Source organism: Carcharodon carcharias, chromosome X, assembly GCF_017639515.1.
Source record: "Carcharodon carcharias isolate sCarCar2 chromosome X, sCarCar2.pri, whole genome shotgun sequence".
Lineage (NCBI taxonomy): Eukaryota > Metazoa > Chordata > Chondrichthyes > Lamniformes > Lamnidae > Carcharodon > Carcharodon carcharias.
The window spans coordinates 18,958,138-18,978,805 of NC_054507.1; the positions used below are offsets into that span (position 1 = coordinate 18,958,138).

The 20,668-nt window shown below is 44.6% G+C and overlaps 1 protein-coding gene across 1 annotated transcript; it reads right to left on the reverse strand.

The window, feature by feature from the left end:
- Positions 1–5,115: 5,115 nt before the first annotated feature.
- Positions 5,116–11,086, reverse strand: LOC121273226 (keratin, type II cytoskeletal 8-like). The gene is made up of 9 exons (XM_041180242.1): positions 10,652–11,086; positions 10,294–10,502; positions 9,579–9,639; positions 9,380–9,475; positions 9,099–9,263; positions 8,872–8,997; positions 8,247–8,467; positions 7,519–7,568; positions 5,116–5,672 (listed from the first exon to the last, which is right to left on the reverse strand). Exons 1-9 carry the CDS (start codon positions 11,018–11,020, stop codon positions 5,530–5,532), a joined length of 1,440 nt encoding a protein of 479 aa, XP_041036176.1. The 5' UTR covers positions 11,021–11,086; the 3' UTR covers positions 5,116–5,529.
- Positions 11,087–20,668: the final 9,582 nt, after the last annotated feature.

Here is a 20,668-nt window from a genome sequence, read left to right on the forward strand (position 1 = left end):
AGAGAGTGAGGCTGTAAAGAGAAAGGCTTCATTGAGAAGTCACTTACACAGATGGAGTGGGGAGAAGCAGCAGCAGAGAGGTGGACCTGCTTGTTACCTGTGGAGGAATACAGCTTCAGCTTCCAGCAAACACTGAGTTTGAGGGAAAAAGTATTCAAACAGTGACCTCAGAGGCAAGCCACAAGTCTATTTGTTAGTGAACAACTGCTGTGAGGGACTGTCTGTATAGAGCTGGAATTTAGAAAATGAAACTTTTAAATATGCCTAAAATACCCACCTCATAATTAATTTGGAGACACTAGCAGAAGGGAAGTAGTGAGTCCATTATCTCTTTAATTCTGAACTGATAGCATTAATTGGATTATGAAGGTTTAAGTTAGTACAGTAAGTGGGGTGAGAGGATGCATAAACTTAATTAAAATTTAATTAAGGAAATAATTAATTTCCTTATTAGGATAAGGATGGCACCGCAGGTGATGTGCTGTGTCTGCAGGATGTGGGTGCCCCTGAATGCCAGCATCATCCAGGGCAAACACACGTTTGCAGTATCTGTGAGCAGCTTGAGGAGCTTTGGCTCAGAGTCATTGAACTGGAGGCTGAGCTGCAGACACTGCAACAGAGCAGGGAGGGGGATATGTTACCTGGACATATGTTATCTGGAAATGGCCACACCCCTTATGATAGGCTCTTGTGTTTTGCTCTGTGACAGGAGGCTGTGACTGCAAGTGAGGCAGGTAAGGAGATCAGGACAGTAGAGGTGGAAGAGCTTGAAATTGTCCAACAGGTTCAAGGTGTTTGCAATCTGTATGGACGAGAGTGGGAATGCAGGGTGGGCGAGCAAACTGACCATAGAAACATGGCACAGGGAGCCATTCAAGCGGGAAGAGCTAACAGCAATGTAGGGGTAGTAGGGGACAGTATATTGAGGGGGATAGACTCAGTTCGCTCCAGCTGAGAGTGAGAGTCCAGAAGGGTCTATTTTCTGTCCAGTGCCAGGGTTCAGAACAACTGCTCTGGGCTGGAGGGGAACTTGCAGTGGCAGGAAGAGAATCCAGTGGTCATGGACCATGTAGGTACCAATGACATAAGTAGGACTAGGAAGGAGATTCTGCCTACAGGATATGAGCAGCTCGGTGCTAAATTAAAAGAAGGGTCTCACAGGTAATAATGAGAATGGGCTATTTTAGATCTAGTATTGTGCAATGAGCAAGAGCCAATTGATAACCTCGTTGTAAAGGAGCCTTCAGGGAAGGGTAACCATAATATGCCTTTCATTCCAAGACTAAGGTCTTTGATCTAAACAAAGGAAACGACGATGGAATGAGGAGCAAGTTGGCTGATGTAGCCTGGGGAACTACATTAAAAGGTATGATGGTAGACAGACAATGACTAGCATTTAAAGAATGAATACATGGTTTGCAACAAATTTACAAGGTGATCCAACCATGGCTAACAAGAGAAGTTAAGGATTCTATGAGATCAACTGAAGAGGCTTATAAAGTTGCCCAAAAAATAGTAAGCCTGAGGGTTAGTAGCATTTTAAAATTCAGCAAAGAAGAACCAAGAAATTGGTAAGAAAAGGAAAATGAAATATGAAAGTAAGCGAGGAACATAACATGAAGTGTAAAAGCCTCCATAGGTGTGTAACAAGGAAAAGGTGAGTAAAGGTAAATGTGGGCCCATTACAGGCAGAGAGTAGAGAATTTATAATGGGGAATAAGGAAATGGCAGAGAAACTAAACAGTTACTTTGTGTCTGTCTTCACAGAGGAAGATACAAAAAGGCTCCCTGAAACATTGGGGAGCCAGGGGATGGATGAGATTGAGGAGCCATAAGAAATTAATATTAGTAAAAAGGATAGCTGGAGAAAGTTGATAAATGCCCTGGAGCTGATCATCTGCATCCCTCCACACCTGGAGTATCGTGTGTCGGTTTGGACTCCTTACCTAAGGAAAGATATACTGGCCATCAAGGGAGTGTAATAAATGTTCATTAGATTATTCCCTGGGATAACAGGATTGTCCTCTGAGGAGAGATTGAGGACACTGGGCCTGTAATCTCTACAGTTCCGAAGAATGAGAGGTGAGTTCATTGAAATGTACAAAATTCTTACTCAGGTCGACAGGGTGGATGCAGGAAGGATATTTTCCCTGGTTGGGGGGGTCTGGAACCAGTCTCAGAATATGAGTAGGCCATTTAAGACCGAGATGAGGAGGAATTTCTTCACTCAGAGGGTGGTGAATCTTTGTAACTCCCTGCTCCAGAGAGCTGTGGAGGCTCAGTCATTGAGTATGTTCAAAACACAGGTGGATAGATTTCGAGATACCAATGACATCAAGGGATACAGGGACAGTGCGGGAAGATCGTGTTGAGGTAAAAGCTCAGCCATGATCAAGTTAAATGGCGGAGCAGGTTTGAAAGAACCAAATGACCTCCTCCACCTTCTATATTCCTCTGTTTTTCCTACGTTCCAATTCATGTTCCTTCCCCAAGGAACTAAAATACAATTTTCTAAGTTCCCTGCTATAACCTCCTTAATAATAAATTCTGACTTTTTCCCCATGACAGGTGTCCGACTAACTGGCCTGTAGTGTCCTGCTTTCCTCCTTCCTTGAACAGAGGAGTTGTACTTGCTATTTTCCAATCTGCTGGGAACTTTCCAGAATCAGGGGAAAATTACAACTAATGCATCAACTATCTCAGCAGCCAATTCTTTGAATAAACTTGGATGAAGTCCATCAGGTGCTGGAGACTTGTCAGAAATCAGTTCAGATAGTTCCTTTAGTAGCCTTAACCTGTTGGGTACAATTATTTTACTTTCCAAGGCCAGCAGTTGTTGCCCATCCCTAACTGCCCTGCCACACCATTTCAGACAGCAATTAAGGGTCAACCACATTCCTGTTGTTCCAAAATCACATGTCAGTCAGACAAGGCAAGGATGGTAGATTTCCCTCCCTAATCAGCATTAGTGAACAAGATGGGATTTTATAGGAATCAATAATACCTGTCACAGTCATCATTACTGAGATTAGTTTTATATTCAACATTTTTTAATTGAATTTAAATTCCACCAGCTGTCATGATGGGATTTGAACACATGGCCCCAAAGCGTGCACCTGGGCTTCTGAATCACTAGCCCAAAGATGTTACCACTACACCAACATCTCCCCATAGGGTGAGGTGGCAGAGATCCGTGACCAGCTGCCTTGACAATGGTAGCCTCCTGAATCACCGCTTCTTGGACAGCTGAAGGAAGCTGAGTCTCTGTCTGTACACAGTGGGAGCTGGGCAAGGCCTGCTGAGTGCCTGCCTCTCTGGTGCTGCATTTTCCAGCAGCCTTCCTGCAATTCCTCCAACAGGATGCCATTGCTGCTGGTGCTCTTTTTCCTTCGCCTCCTCCTCCTCCTCTCCACTCCAATCAAGTGCGGTGTCCATGGACAGATTCTTGTTAGTTTTCAAGGAATGTCAAAAACACAGTCCAGCTTAAACAGTGATCACTGAATCATAGCCTAGAATATGAAGTGAAAGAACACACTTGTGGGTGTTGCAGCTTTGTACAGATTGGGTCCCCTTTAGTTTCAATGCACTGATCAGTTAGCACCCAATCTTGACAGCGCTCGACCTTTCTGACCTGTGTAATACCAGTAAGATTGCATTGGGGTGCTAAATGCATCTTTGAACTACGAATTATGTATATTTATGAGTCTCCTACCTCTTGTCAATTACTAAAAGCTAAAAGTGGGCATGTGGAAATAATGATTGGAAAAGTGAATGTAATGTTGGCCCCTCTCACAAGAGTGCTGAAATACAAAGGGATTGAAGTTATATTACCTGCGGTAAGACAAAATTTAGAATATTGTCACAGAAAGTGCTGGAAAAACTCCGCAGGGCTGGCATCAACTGTGGAGAGAGAAACAGAGTCAACATTTCAACACCAATAGGACTCTGAACACTGCTTCTCTCTCCACAGATACTGCCAGAGCTGCTGAGTTTTTACAGCACTTTGTTTTTATTTCAGATCTCCAGCATCCACAGTATTTTGCTTTTCATTTAGAACATTGTGTTGGGTTTTAGGGACTGAACCTCAGGAAGGATATATTAGCCTTGGAGAGGGTGCAGAGTCTCCAAAGGAAACAACAGTATCTCCTGCATTAGAAAAAGATGTTGTTTGGATGGCAAGTAGACTCCTTTTGTTCCCTTTCAAATTTGATATGTTGCGATTCTGTCCTGATGAGTGCAAGATGGAAAGCTTTGACTGCATGTCTCTTTTTACAGCAATACTCAAATTATTATATTGTTCTTATTACATCAGAGCGACATTTGTCTTTTCACAGAAGCATTCCTTCTGGATCCCAAGTTTTACTGTAGGTTAACCTAAACAGCTGTACAAGTGAGGAATGGAACACTTTCCATTTTGATTGCAAATTCAATGTTGAACAAGCCCAATTGAGTTTGGGAAGCCTAACGTGGTCCAGACAAAAGCCCCCCTTCTTGGGTCCAGAAATATGCCTCAGTTGCGAAGGCATTATTACATCAGTATGGTATTTTTCCATTCCCCATGTGAGCTATCCTGTGACTTCTCTGAGTGAGGCTGCACTACAAATTAGGGACCACATTGTACCGTAGTCGCACACTAACTGGGAACGTGTTAGAGACTGAGTGAAATCAATTTCTGGACAACACTTACACTCAATAGATGGAAGATACTTTTCTTAATCACTCTGGTCTATATTTCAACACATAGCGCAGGACAAGTGTTCTAACCCAACATCTCTCCCGCTATCACATAGCTATGAGGTAGCCTGCCTTTATGATATACAAACTCCATTGTGGAGATTCCAATATAACCTATGTTCAGTGCTTGTATTCTGAGCTGATAAAAAAAGTGATATGATTGCTGGAAGAGAAGGAGGTGCAGTTAAATTATTTGAATTGTTGCTAAACTTTGCTGTATCCATATCATGCACTGACTGGTTTCAATGATGGTGTGCTGTGTTCCTAGTCCTTCTACGTTTCACAACATTGCTCCAAACTTAATGTTATAGAAATTGGAAGACCATAAATTTGACATCTTTTTTCCATTACATATTGTGCTGAAATAAAAAGCAGTCCGGATTTATTGATTAGAAGTTTATTCATATAACAGGAATGTCATAAAAGGCAGATCCCCGATACAAAATGGTAGATAGTATTGAAAGAGAGTTGAGCACTGAAAACTTTGGGATATTTCCCATTTTAAAGGATCCAAGAAATAAGAGTGAAACTTTCCTGACCACTTTGCCACAGACCCAAACTATTGACTTTAAGCAGGTTGAATTTCCTGTGTGCACTGGTTAAGATGTCAGTTTCATGTCATTTAACTGTGTAAAGTGAATGGGTTAATGAAGGTGTTCCAAATACCAGACGTGAAGTTAATCAAAAGTTGCTCATTACTGAACAAAAGGCAATGTGTAGAGGAAATAGAGCTCTGACAATCAACTCAGTGGGCTGGTAAGAAACTCCGCTGGCATTAGTTTATCCCTCGATGATTCAATATGAAGAAAGATATCCACCACGGCTTTGCTCCACTGACTTCACAATAACCGCTTGGCTACTTCTGCCACTACCAGAGCCTCCTAAACCGAGAGAACTTTCTAATCCACTACTCAAGTCATGGAACTGCTGAAAATTACCTGTAAAAGAGGAAAAACAAAATACCGTCTTATACTCTGGGTCTCACACTTTCTTTTCTTTATTCTTTCATGGGATGTGGGCATCACTGCCCATCCCTAACTGCCCTTGAACTGAGTGGCTTGCTTGGCCATTGCTGAAGGCAGTTAAGAGTCAACCACATTGCTGTGGGTCTGGAGTGACATTTAGGCCTGGCTTGGTAAGGATGGCCGATATCCTTCCCTAAAGGATGAATTAGTAATTCAAAGAACAAGTGCAGCAAGAAGAGTACTTTGCATTTATATAGCAGATTTAACACAGTAAAATGTCACAAGTTGCTTTCCAGGACCTTTATCAAACAAATATTTGACACCAAGCCACATATGAGGATGGTGATGAAAAGCTCGCTCAAACATGTAGCTCTTAAAGGAGGAGGCAGAGAGGTAGAGAGGAGGAGTGGTTCAGGGAGGGAATTCCTAAACTTTGAGTCTTGGTTACTGAGAGTGTGGCTGCCCCTGGTGGGGTGATGTAAATTGGAGATGTGGAAGAGGCCAGTACTGCAGGAGCACAGAGATCTCAGAGCATTGTAGAGCTAGTTACAGAGACAGAAAGGGATCATACCCTGGAGGAACCTGAGCACAAGGATGAGAATTATCAGTTCAAGGCGTTGCCAGGTTCGGAGCAAGTGTAGATCGTGAGCACAAAGGGTGAACAGGACTTGGTGCAGGTTAGGCTATGGGCAGCAGAACTTTGGATGAGCTGGTGTTTAAGGAGGTTGGGTTTTGGGTTGCTGGCCATGAGAACATTGGAATATTTGCATCCGGAAGTGACAAAGACATGAGTGTGGTCTTCAGCATTCGATGAGCTGAGGCAGTTGTGGAGAATGATGATATTATGGAGATGGAAGTGGGTGGTCTTGGTGTTGGAGTGGCTATGGGTTCAGAAGCAGAGCTCAGGGTCCAGTCCGACACCAAGGTTGCAAATATCTGGTTCAGCCTCAGGCAGTGGAGATGGAGGAGGTGCATTTCTTGAATACCAAACGTAGCTTGTGGCTGTGATCAAAGGTAATGGCTTTGGTTATCGCCATGTTAAATCACAGGCCCAACCAGTGGACAAAGCAAAAGAGGAACTGGAGGAACACTGCTGGGGTCAAACATGTCTATGGCTGCAGACAGATAGAAAAGGATGAGGAGATATATGTTACTGTGGTCACAGTCACATTCAATGTCTTTTGTGACTTGGATAAGGACTGCTTCTGTGCTTTTAGAGGGGCAGAAAGCTGATTAAGGATGATTGAGCATAGAGTTGCAGAAGAGATGGACACTGCTTTGGGAGGAAATAACACATTCAAGGACGTTAAGAGAAAAGCAAGGTTGGAGATAGGTCAGCAGTTTGCAGTAACAAAGGACGAATTTGGGATTTAAGTGGTGGGGGCTGATGGTGCCTCATTTGAACTGGAGGGGGAAAGTACTAGAGGAGAAGGAATCATTAAACATTATCAGCCAGCATGGGGGTCAGGAGAACAAGTTGTGTAGTCAGCAGTAATAGAAGTACTTACATTGAACACTTATTGATATCATTGTTAAACACAGAGACATTATTTACACATATGTATGACTAAAGTGAGATCTGAAATATGGAAATACAAAGCCATTCTATCAGCCTCTGGGAACTGAACAAAGAGAGGTTAAGGTTCGGGAAGCACTGTATAGATCCTTCTTCAGAACACTCACACTGGGAGTTGAAATAACAACCTGTCTATTCGCTTCTCAACAAATGAAAATTACAGAATTTCACATTTTTGTTTTGGATTTCTAGCTCTTGCTCCCGGAATTCTTACTTCAAACTAGGAATTAGGAATTCTCTTACCTTGGCTCTGTACTTGCTGGATGTTAAGGGTTTTTACCCCACTTATCATCCTGTTGATAATGGAAACACAATCACATTACAGCAGGTACTTGCAGCATATTTACAGTCAGATTTCTCTTGAGTTGACCAATTTTCTCCCTCTCCCAGGAATACCGGCATCTGCTGGGGTTCAGTGTCGAATGGGCACGGTCACCCTCCAGACCCTCGCCCAAAGTGCCCACTCTTCATGTATGGCCACAGGCAGCAAATGCCAACAGGCCATTTGGTCATGGGGCAGGGAGATCCAGAACTTCAAGCAGAACACACTGTATAGCCATCAGGAACAGGCTCCAGGGCTGCTTTTACCCCCCATTGCTTGGGACCCACAGCCCAACTGAATGCCTCAACCACTGATCTGGTTCAGCTTCTGCTCGGTATAGCTCAGTTCCACAATGCCCACACCCAGTGAGCTATCAGTAGAGCTTTACCGGTTTATCTCTATGAAAGAAAGAATGAGTCACAGGCCAGGGATTCATTCTGAGAGTGAGGGTGATGTTTGTGTCTCCTTAGATAACAAGCCACTTTTAAACCGAAGTTCTTGTAGAATACCCTGGCACTCTGAGTTCCTGCACTTCATTCCATTCACAGATAACAATAAAGCACAAGTACAGATTGTAGTCTGCCACTAGAGAAAATGATGCACTGTGCTCAGTGTGATGGCTGGAGTTTGTAACTGCCCCATATCCTACCTTTCCTCCTCTCCCTCCAGCAGAGACCTATAGGTGGAAATTTCAACATCCAGATATAACTTGACTTGCAGCAGCGCCTCATATTCCTGGACTTGTTTCATCAGCTGTTGTTGTGCATTGGCCAGGGCAGTTTTCAGGTCTTCAATTCTATCCTTCGCACCTCTGAGTGACAGCTCGCCGCGTTCCTCGGCTTCTTTGATTAAAGCCTCCAGTTTGAGACGCTAAGTAACACAAATATTCACATGGTCAGTTCCATCGACACTTTGTGCATCAGAACAGCGCTCAAACGAGTCCTCTGGAAAGGAAGGGGGTCAAGGGAAGATGTGTTTGCTGGTAGCATCATGACAATGAATTGGGAACAGCAGTGTCGTGTGCACTGCAGGCTGGCAAGGGATTCACATTGGAATGGTTCCTTACCATTATCGAAAAGTTACCATCAGTGAGAGAGCAAGACTGGCAGAAATAGGCAAGATTGCACTGATCCCGCCACCACTTCTTGTCCAATTGTTGTTTTGGATGGGGTAGGACGGGGGAGAGAATGAGACACACCCAGAAAGACAAAGCGCCATTCACAACAATTATTCACTTGTTCCCATTATCATGTTGCTTTCACTTCTTTGCCTACCTCGTTTCTCAGGCTCTCAATATCATTATTCAGTGCACGGATACGCTGATTCATCTGTTTAATCTCATCCTTGGTCACACGGAGCTCATCCCCATATTGTCCAGACGACATGCTCAGTTCCTGCATCTACAACGAAACATTGACAAGGAGTTAGCAAAAGATTTCACACTTCAGCATCGACTGCAGATCTATCAATCAATGTGGGACATGAGGATTGGGATCTTAACCTTAGTCTGTTTCCAAATCTCCGCTTCTTTACGGCTCTGATTGGCCATGTTTTCATACTGAATTTTGGCTTCAGCAATGAGTTGTTCGATGTCCAGTTTGGGTCCACTGTCCAGTTGCACGCTGACAGATGTGTTCTGAATCTGTGCCTGCAGCTCACGGATTTCCTAAAGATCGGCGGGAGAAAAGATTGAAAAGTGATTGGAAGCGTTCGAGCTGCATTGGATTACACTGGATTAGATTAAACAGCAGAGGACAATTGTGGGCCATGTCACATTGTTACCTCTTCAAAGATTGATCGCAGGAAGTCGATTTCGTCGGTGAGGCTTTCCAGTTTAGCTTCCAGCTCTACTTTGCTCATGTAGGAGTCATCCACGTCCTAAAGAGGAGAAGGACAAAGTACTTTGAAAAACTCTCTCAAGAGAGCCGTTTGCTTTCGGCCTGCAGACAGATATATATATATATATATATAGTCAGCTCACCTTCTTGACCAGGACAAACTCATTCTCCATTTCCGTGCGCTTGTTAATTTCATCTTCGTATCTGGAATGAAGCAGATTATTTTACTGAGAATCCTGTGGAAATCAATCTTACTGCCCAGTTGACATTACATTGTCTATTTATCAAATATCTATCCAGATAATCACCTTTCCCTGCAGCCCGAGTTTACCAAACCCACTAACTGCCCACCCCACCCCATTACCCCAATTCACTCATCCCTCTCCCTGACCTTCACAGCTCTGGGAGGCTCCTCCACCTTTACAACAGATTCGTTCAGCAAACAGCTCCTCCAGACCCAGATACTTGCTCCGTCCTGTGGTCCGCAGCCCAGATGCCCACACTCGGACACTTCCCTGTCCCGGAAAAGTGACTCTACAGGGACCGGGGCGCTGACTGATGTTTCCATCTCCACAACGCAGTGCGACTGATGCCAAATGCGGCAACCAGCTGGATCCCAGTGGGAAAACAGCGGACTCAGCTGCCACTAATGTGACGGGGACGAGTACAGCCATTTCCCCTCACTCCTGCAGTTTAGTCTACATGACTATCCTGAGGGTTATTTCTCCAGGTGCCATTTTGCCAGCTCCTGATCAATCTGTCAAAGTGGTCCTAATGTCAACCTGGGACTTTGTCTCGTTCAGACACGACAAGGGATAGGAACCAAAACTTGCCCAAATTCAGCAGCAGCGCACTTACTTGCCCTTGAAGTCTTCAACCAGACCTTGCATTTGGACAAGATCGGCCTCGAACCTGAGTTTCTCCTGCCCCAGTGTTTCCAGTTGTCTTTTCAGGTTGTCGATGTAAGTCTGGAACATGCTGTCGATGTTGGATTTGTATTCTCCTTGTTCTTTCAGGAGATTCAGTTTGACCTCCAGTTTCTTATTGATCTGTTCCAGGTAACGAACCTGCCGGTGTAAAATGAAGACACAGTTACGTTGGAACTGAATCGGCTGCAAAGTGAGAACACACATTTCTGGAGACACACCAAGTCATTGAGAAAAGGCACAGAACACTGGCTTCCAAACACGGCCGCCTGGATAGCTCTGAACTTTACCTGGTCAATGAATTTGACAAACTGGTTGTTGAGCCCCTTGATCTGTCTGCTCTCCTCCAAGCGGACACTCTGCAGGCTGGTGTCATTTTGAGGGAGAGGGCTGCTGAGGTCAATGTTAGTGGATTTCTGGATCAGCGCCCCCGAGAAGCCGCTGCTAAACCCCGAACTCCCCCCATAACCTGAGCTCCTGTGGAGCGGTGCCGCTATTCTCCGTGATTGACTTAGGATCAAACTCTGTGCTCTCCCCTGTATGGGGAAGGCAGTCCCGCTGCTGCCCACAATCCGTGCGGAGGATAATCTGCCTCCTATTCCGCCCAATCCTCTGACGCTGCCGCTTGAGGACCTGTAGGAGAAACTCGAACGAGACATGTTGAGGTTGTTTGAGAGAACCCGGAGTCCGAAACTGAACGGCTGCTGGGACTGAGGGCGCTCCCAGCTGCTTTTATGGGCTGTGTGGATCGAGGCTCGGTCAGGGTGTCAGATAACAGCAATGGGAATGGAGAAACCGAGAGAGGGGAGGAGCCGGTCACCGCCCTTTGCCACGGGTTCCAACCTGTCCCTTTGCGGTGCAGCAACACCTGGTTCCTGCAGTTCCAGCCGCTGGCCAACCTGGAGTCAGCAACAATGAGTGGCTTTGGGTAGCAGCTCCGTCCCCAACTTGTAGATCATCAGCTGGATGTGGGGCTGGGAGACTCCAAGAGCCTTGAAACGGTCCCTGTGAAGGAGCTAAAAATAAAAACAAAAAACTGCGGATGCTGGAAATCCAAAACAAAAACAGAATTACCTGGAAAAGCTCAGCAGGTCTGGCAGCCAGATGCTGCCAGACCTGCTGAGTTTTTCCAGGTAATTCTGTTTTTGTCCTGTGAAGGAGCTGTTTGAGAAGACAACCACTGCAGTGGATATGATGTATGTAAATGGAGAGAGCAGCTCACAGTATTAGAGTCTATCAGTGAGGATCATTCTGTGCTTTCCAGTATTGGAGGTAAGGTTGGGGTGCCTCTACCTGCTCCTTTTACAAGTAGCTCATTTGCTTTGGAGACCTGACCAGCTTCAAAGCTGAAGACATTTGAAGAATTCAGTGCAGAACAACACAGGGGAGACTGTGTGAGAGGTGACACTGTACAGATCCCTTCAACACTGTGATCGTCCAATCCCATGTTATCTCTAGCCCCTTGGACATTGCCCACTTTATCCACCCCATCACTGACTGAATTTTTTACAGGCTACCTCTTTGACTGAGCTTCTGTTCCTCTACCCTGAGGTCTCCTTAGTGTGGCTCCATGTCAAACGATGCCTGACTATCGTCTTTTGAAACATCGGGACACTGAGGGTGGCAAAGGCGCAGAATGCACTCTGGGTAGGGGACTTCAATGTCCATCACCAAGAGTGGCTCAGTAGCACCACTACAGTCTGAGCTGGCTGAGTCCTAAAGGTCATAGCCGCTAGACTGGGCCTGCGGCATGTGGTGAGTGAACCAACAAGAAGGAAAAACATTCTTGACCTTGTCCTCATCAACCTGCTTGCCGCAGATGCATCTGTCCATGACAGTATCAGTAGGAGTGACCACCTCACAGCCGTTGTGGAGACAAAGTCCCATCTTCACATTGAGGATACCCTCCATAGTGTTGTGTAGCACTACCACCATGCTAAATGGGGTAGATTTCGAACAGATCTAGCAACTCAAGACTGGGCATCCATGGGGTGCTATAGGCCATCAGCAGCAGCAGAATTGTATTTGAACACAATCTGTAACCTCAAGCCTGGCATATCCCCCACTCTATCATTACTATCAAGCCAGGGGATCAACCCTGATTCATTGAAGAATACAGGGCATGCCAGGAGCAGCACCAGACATACCTAAAAATGAGCTGTCAACTTGGTGAAGCTTTCACACAGGACAACTTGTATGCCAAATAGCATAAGCAGCAAGTGAAAGACCGAGCTAAGCGGTCCCATAACCAATGGATCAGATCTAAGCTCTGCAGTCCTGCCATATCCAGTCATGAATGGTGGTGGACAATTAAACAACTCACTGGAGGAGGAGGCTCCACAAATATCCCCATCCTCAATGAGAAGCCCAGCATATCAGTGCATAAGATAAGGCTGAAGCATTTGCCACAATCTTCAGCCTGAAGTGCCTAGTGAATCATCCATCTTGTCCTCCTCCGGAGGTGCCCAACATCACAGACGCCAATCTCCAGCCAATTCCATTCAGTCCACGTGATATCAGGAGATAGCAGAAGGCACTGGATAGAGCAAAGGCAAAGGGCCCTGACAATATTCCAACAATAATCCAGAAGACCTATGCTCCAGAACTTGCCACACCCCTAGCCAAACTGTACAGCTACACCACTGACATCTACCCGGCTATGTTGAGAATTGGCCAGGTATATCCGATACAAAAAAAGCAGGACAAATCCAACCCGGCCAATTACCGCCCCAACTGTTGACTCTCTGTCATCAGTCAAGTAATGGAATGTATCATCAACTGTGCTATCAAGTGGCACTTGATTAGCAATAACCTGCTCACTGACGCCCAGTTTGGGTTCCGCCAGGGCCACTCAGTTCCTGACCTCATTACAGCCTTGGTTCAAACATGGACAAATGAGCTGAACTCCCAAGCTGAGCTGAGACTGACTGCCGTTGACATCAAGGCTGCATTTGACCAAGTGTAGCATCAAGGAACCCGAGCAAAACTGGGAAAACTCTCCACTGGTTGGAGTCATACCTAGCACAAAGGAAGATGGTTGTGGTTGTTGGATGTCAGTCATCTCAGCTCCAGGACATCACTGCAGGAGTTCCTCAGGGTAGTGCCCTCAGGCTAACCATCTTCAGCTGCTTCATCAATGACCTTCCTCCCATCAGAAGGTCAGAAGTGGGGATGTTTGCTGATGACTGCACAATGTTCAGCACCATTCATGACTCCTCAGATACTGAAGCAGAGCATGTCCAATTGCTGCAAGGCCTGGAAAATATCCAGGCTTGGGCTGATCAGTAGTGAGTAACAGTCGTGCCACACAATAGCCAGGCAATGACCATCTGCAACAAGAGAGAATCTAACCATCACCCCTTGACTTTCAATAATACTACAATCACTGAATTCCCCATATCAACATCCTGTTGGTTACCAGTGGCCAGAAACTGAACTGGACCAGCCATATAAATACTCTGGCTACAAGAGCAGGTCAGAGGCTAGGAATCCAACGATGAGTAACTCACCTCCTGACTTCCCAAAGCTTGTGCACCGTCTACAAGGCACAAGTCAGGAGTGTGATGTAATACTCCCCACTTGCCTGGATGGGTGCAACTCCCACAATGCCCAAGAAGCTTGACATCCTCCAGGGCAAGCATCCCGCTTGACTGGCACCACATCTACAAACATTCACTCCTTCCTCCACTGACGCACAGTAGCAGCAGTGTGTACCATCTACAAGATACACTGCAGGAATTCAGCAAGGCTCCTTAGACAGCATCTTCTAAACCCACAACCACAACCATCTAGAACGACAAGGGCAGCAGACACATGGGAACGCCACCACCTAGAATGTCCCCTCCAATTCACTCACCATCCTGACTTGGAAATATATCGCCGTTCCTTCACTGTCACTGGGTCAAAATCCTGGAACTCCCTCCCTAACAGCACTGTGGGTATAGCTACATTACATGGACTGCAGCGGTTCAAGAAGGCAGCTCACCAACACCTTCACAAGGGCAATTAGGGATGGGCAATAAATGCTGGCCCAGAAATATATATATATAATTTTAAGTTTGTTGCCTGTAAACAAGGTGTCTAGGCAAAAAGCGTTTGAGGAATAATCTGGTTTTGCGCTCTTTCAGGTTGACAGAATATAAATAGCAGAAGAGTGTGAGAGCCCATTGAAAGAATCCACTGTTCACGAACATTGCAGTCCCTGGCTGCTGTGTCCCAAGGGCTCCACCAGCTGTTTGAATGTGGAAACTCACCTGGGTCCCCGGTCCGTATTTTTGCATCCAGAGTGAAGTTTAAGATTGCGAAATTCGGGGAATAAATATTTTTCAAAGAAAGGATTGAAATGGAAGAGAGTGCCCATTTTTGATCAATCCAAACTGACTATATTGTGCATGGATAATTGGGAGAAGCAATATTCCTAATCCCTGCAAACTGGTTGCATGTAGTATTGTAGGAATTTAATTCATTCATGAGTGCTCTGCCCAAAGACAGGTCCTTGGCACATTGTCTGCCAATGCTTCATCCTGAACTGATTACTCAGCAGGTTTCAATGGGAGGTCTGTCAAAAAAACGCTAGTGTCCTTCCTGAAGTCAGCTCCACAAGCATCCAGGTAAACCTCCTGCCAAATCAGCTACCATCTACTGCACACTGGCAGCTTCAGTGTCAGGCCCTGTTTTCTTATCACTTCATATAAGCATACAAACAGACCTAGGAGCAGGAGTAGGCCATTCAGCCGCTCAGGGCTGCTCCACCATTTGATAAGTTCATGGCTGATCTGATTGTGGCCTTAACCCGACTTCCTTATGCCCTTTGACTCCCTTGTCAATCAAGAATTAGTCTATCTCAGTCTTAAAAATATTCACTGATTCTGTCTCCACTGCTATCCAGAGAACAGAATTTCATAGATTAACAACTCTCTGAGAGAAAAAAAGGCCTCCTCATCATTAAATGAGAGATTTCTCATTTTTAAACTGTGCCCCTAGTTCCAGTCTCTCTCATAACCACTCTGTCAACCCCTTCAAGATCGTAAATGTTTCAGTAAGATTACCTCTCATTCTTCTAACCTCCAAAGGATACTGTCCCAACATGTTTAACCTTTCCTCATAAGATAAGCTCCTCAACCCAGGAATGATTCGAGTCATCTTCTTGGAACGGTTTTTAACACAATTATTTCCTTTCTTAAGTAAGGAGTCCAAAACCAGATGTGATGTCACCAACAGCCTGTTCGACTACAGCAAAACATCACTAATTTCCTATGACATTCCCCTTGCAATAAATAACAAAATTCCATTTACCTTCCTAATCACTTGCTGTACCTGCATGCTAACATTTTGTGATTCATGTAGCAGGATACCCAGATCCCTCGGTACCTCAGGGTTGTGCAATCTCTCTCCATTTAAATCATATGCTGCTCTTCTATACTTCTCACCAAAGTGAACAGCTCCACATTTTCCCACATTATACTCCATCTGCCAAATCTTTGCCCACTCACATAACCTACCTATATCCCTTTGCAGGCTCCTTACATCCTCCTCACTAGTTACTCTCCATCTTACTGACATCTTTGTGTCATCAGCAAATTTAGCCACCCTACTTTCAATCCTTTCATCCAAGTCATTTTTCTAGGTTGTAAATAGTTGAGGCCCCAGCACTGATCCCTGTGGCACTCCATTGATTACAGCTTGCTAACCTGTAAATGACCTATTTATACCTACTCTCTGCTTCCTGTTAACTAACCAATCCTCTATCCATGCTAGTATGTTACCACCTACACCATCAGCTCTTACTTTGTGTGGTAACCTTTGACATAGCACCGTATCAAATGCCCTTTGGAAATCCCTATGCACCACATCTACAGTTTCCCCTTTATACATGTTGTAGGAGTATAAAGAGCAAGAGTTCAGTGAGGAGAGCGGGGTATGAAAAGTAAGACTTCAGTGAGGAGAGTGGTGCTGTAAAGAGCGAGACTTCAGCAAGGAGAGTGAGGCTGTGAAGAGAAAGGCTTCATTGAGAAGCCACTTACACAGATGGAGTGGGGAGAAGCAGCGGCAAAGAGGTGGACCTGCTTGTTACCTTTGGAGGAATACAGCTTCAGCTTCCAGCAAACACTGAGTTTGAGGAAAAAAGTATTCAAACAGTGACCTCAGAGGAAAGCCACAAGTCTATTTGTTAGTGAGCAACTGCTGTGAGGGACTGTCTGTATAGAGCTGGAATTTAGAAAATGAAACTTTTAAATATGCCTAAAATACCCACCTCATAATTAGTTTAGAGACTCTAGCAGAAGGGAAGTAGTGAATCCATTATCTCTTTAATTCTGAACTGATAGCATTTATTAGATTACGAAGTTTTAAATTAGTACAGTAAGTGGGGTGAGAGGATGCATGAATTTCATCCAAATTTAATTAAGCAAATAATTAATTAGTTACTTTATTAAGATATAATAAAGATGGCACCGCATGTGATGTGCTGCGACTGCAGGATGTGGGTGCCCCTGAATGCCAGTGTGATCCAGGACAAAGATACTTTGCAGTATCTGTGAGCAGCTTGAGGAGCTTTGGCTCAGAGTCACTGAACTGGAGGCTGAGCTGCAGACACTGCAACAGAGCAGGGAGGGGGATATGTTACCTTGACACTTTGTTTCTGGAAGTGGCCATGACCCTTATGATAGGCTCTTGTGTTTTGTTCAGTGACAGGAAGCTGTGACTGCAAGTGAGGCAGGTAAGGAGATCAGGACAGTAGAAGTGGAAGAGCCTCAACACTTGAAATTGTCCAACAGGTTCAAGGTGCTTGCAATCTGAATGGACAAGTGTGGGAATGCAGGGTGGGTGAGCAAACTGATCATAAAAACATGGTACATGGAGCCATTCAGCGGGAGGAGCTAAGAACAATGCAGGGGTAGTAGGGGACAGTTTATTTAGGGGGACAGACACAATTCCCTCCAGCTGAGAGCGAGAGTCTAGAAGGCTCTGTTGTCTGTCAGGTGCCAGGGTTCAGGACCTCTGCTCTGGGCTGGAGAGGAACTTGCAGTGGCGGGAAGAGGATCCAGTGGTCATGGACCATGTAGGTACCAATGACATAAGTAGGACTAGGAAGGAGATTCTGCCTACAGGATATGAGCAGCGAAGGGCTAAATTAAAATGTAGGGTCTCACAGGAAATAATGAGAATGGGCTATTTTAGATCTAGTATTGTGCAATGAGCAAGGGCTAATTGATAATCTCGTTGTAAAGGAGCCTTCAGGGAAGGGTAACCATAATATGCCTTTCATTCCAAAACTAGGGCCTTTGATCTGAACAAAGGAAACGACGATGGAATGAGGGGCAAGTTGGCTGAAGTAGCCTGGGGAACTACATTAAAAGGTATGATGGTAGACAGACAATGACTAGCATTTAAAGAATTAATACATGGTTTGCAACAAATTTACATTCCTTTATGGCACAAAAAACCAGCAGGAAAAGTGATCCAACCATGGCTAAAAAGACAAGTTAAGGATTCTATGAGATCAGGGGAAGAGGCTTATAAAGTTGCCAAAAAAAATAGTAAGCCTGAGGGTTAGTAGCATTTTAAAATTCAGCAAAGGAGAACCAAGAAATTGATAATAAAATGAAAATAAATTATGAAAGTAAGCGAGGAACATAACATGGAGTGTAAAAGCATCTATAGGTGTGTAACAAGGAAAAGTGAGTAAAGGTAAATGTGGGCCCATTACAGGCAGAGAGTAGAGAATTTATAATGGGGAATAAGGAAATGGCAGAGAAACTAAACAGTTACTTTGTGTCTGTCTTCACAGAGGAAGATACAAAAAGACTCCCTGAAACATTGGGGAGCCAAGGGACCAATGAGATTGAGGAGCTATAAGAAATTAATATTGGCAAAAAAGGATAGCTGGAGAAATTATTGGGGCAGAAGGTACATTGAAGGTACAAAATTCTTACAGAGGTCAACAGGGTGGATGCAGGAACGATATTTCCCTTGATTGGGGGGGGTCTGGAACCAGGCCACACAGTCTCAGAATATGAGGTAGGCCATTTAAGACCGAGATGAGGAGGAATTTCTTCACTCAGAGGGTGGTGAATCTTTGTAACTCCCTGCCCTAGAGAGCTGTGGAGGCTCAGTCATTGAGTATGTTCAAAACACAGGTGGATAGATTTCGAGATACCAATGACATCAAAGGATACAGGGACAATACAGGAAAATGGTGTTGAGGTAAAAGATCAGCCACGATCAAGTTAAATGGCAGAGCAGGTTTGAAAGAACCAAATATTCTCCTCCACCTTCTATATTCCTCTGTTTTTCCTACGTTCCAATTCATGTTCCTTCCCCAAGGAACTAAAATACAATTTTCTAAGTGCCCTGCTATAACCTCCTTAATAATAAATTCTGACTTTTTCCCCATGACAGATGTCCGACTAACTGGCCTGTAGTGTCCAGCTTTCCACCTTCCTTGAACAGAGGAGTTGTACTTCCTATTTTCCAATCTGATGGGACCTTTCCAGAATCAAGGGAAAATCACAACCAATGCATCAACTATCTCAGCAGCCAATTCTTTGAATAATCTCGGATGAAGTCCATCAGGTGCTGGAGACTTGTCAGAGTTCAGTTCACATCGTTGTTTCAGTAGCCTTAACCTGTTGGGTACAATTGTTTTACTTTCCTGTCACTTTATAACATTTATTTTTTCACAGGATCTGGACATCGCTGGCAAGGCCAGCAGTTGTTGCCCACCCCTAACTGCCCTGCCACACCATTTCAGACGGCAGTTAAGACTCAATCACATTTCTGTTGTTCCAAAATCACATGTCAGCCAGACAAGGCAAGGATGGTAGATTTCCCTTCCTAATCAGCATTAGTGAACAAGATGGGATTTTACAGCAATCAATAATACCTGTCACAGTCGACAAGACTGAGCTTAGCTTTATATTTGAGATTTTTTTTAATTGAATTTAAATTCCACCAGCTGTTATGGTGGGATTTGAACACATGGCCCCAGAGCGTGTACTTGGGCTTCTGAATCACTAGCCCAAAGATGTTACCACTACACCAACATCTCCCCATAGGGTGAGGTGGCAGAGGTCTGTGACCAGCTGCCTTGACAATGGTAGCCTCCTGAAGCACTGCTCCTTGGACAGCTGAAGGAAACTGAGTCTCTTTCTGTACACAGTGGGAGCTGGGCAAGGCCTGCTGAGTGCCTGCCCCTCTGGTGCTGCATTTTCCAGCAGCCTTCCTGCAATACCTCCTACAGGATGCCATTGCTGCTGGTGCTCTTTTTCCTTCTCCTCCTCCTCCTCCTCTCCACTCCAATCAAGTGCGGTGTCCATGGACAGATTCTTGTTAGTTTTCAAGGAATGTCAAAAACACAGTCCAGCTTAAACAGTGATCACAGAATCATAGCCTAGCATATGAAGTGAAAAGAGACACTTGTGGGTGTTGCAGCTTTGTATAGATTGGGTCCCCTTTAGTTTCAATGCACTAATCAGTTAGCACCCAATCGTGACAGTGCTTGACCTTTCTGACCTGTGTAATACCAGTAAGATTGCATTGGGGTGCTAAATGCATCTTTGAACTATGAATTATGTATGTTTATGAGTCTCCTACCTCTTGTCAATTACTAAAAGCTAAAAGTGGGCATGTGGAAATAATGATTGGAAAAGTGAATGTAATGTTGGCCTCTCTCACAAGAGTGCTGGAATACAAAGGGATAGAAGTTATATTACCTGTGATAAGACAAAATTTAGAATATTGTCACAGAAAGTGCTGGAAAAATTCTGCAGGGCTGGCATCAACTGTGGAGAGAGAAACAGAATTAACATTTCAACACCAATATGACTCTGAATTCTGTTTCTCTCTCCACAGATGCTGCCAGAGCTGCTGAGTTTTTACAGCACTTTGTTTTTATTTCAGATCTCCAGCATCCACAGTATTTTGCTTTCCATTTAGAACATTGTGTCGGGTTTTAGGGATTGAACTTCAGGAAGGAAATATTGGCCTTGGAGAGGGTGCAGAGTCTCCAAAGGAAACAACAATATCCCCTGCATGAAAAAAAGGATGTTGATTGGTTGGCAAGTAGACTCCTTTTGTTCCCTTTCAAATTTGGTATGTTGCGATTCTGTCCTGATGAGTGCAAGATGGAAAGCTTTGACTGCATGTCTCTTTTTACAGCAATACTCAAATTATTATATTGTTCTTATTACATCAGAGGGACATTTGTCTTTTCACAGAAGCATTCCTTCTGGATCCTAAGTTTTACTGTAGGTTAACCTAAACAGCTGTACTGCTAAGGAATGGAACACTTTCCATTTTGATTGCAA

Bases quoted from the DNA above. Each gene is read 5' to 3' on its own strand.
- LOC121273226 (XM_041180242.1), bottom strand. From the start codon at position 11,020: ATGTCTCGTTCGAGTTTCTCCTACAGGTCCTCAAGCGGCAGCGTCAGA. The intron at 9,476-9,578 runs GTGAGCTGACTA...TCTCCTCTTTAG, and splicing joins AGTTTGTCCTGGTCAAGAAG to GACGTGGATGACTCCTACAT. The intron at 7,569-8,246 runs GTAGGATATGGG...CATTATCAACAG, and splicing joins CTGGAGGGAGAGGAGGAAAG to GATGATAAGTGGGGTAAAAA.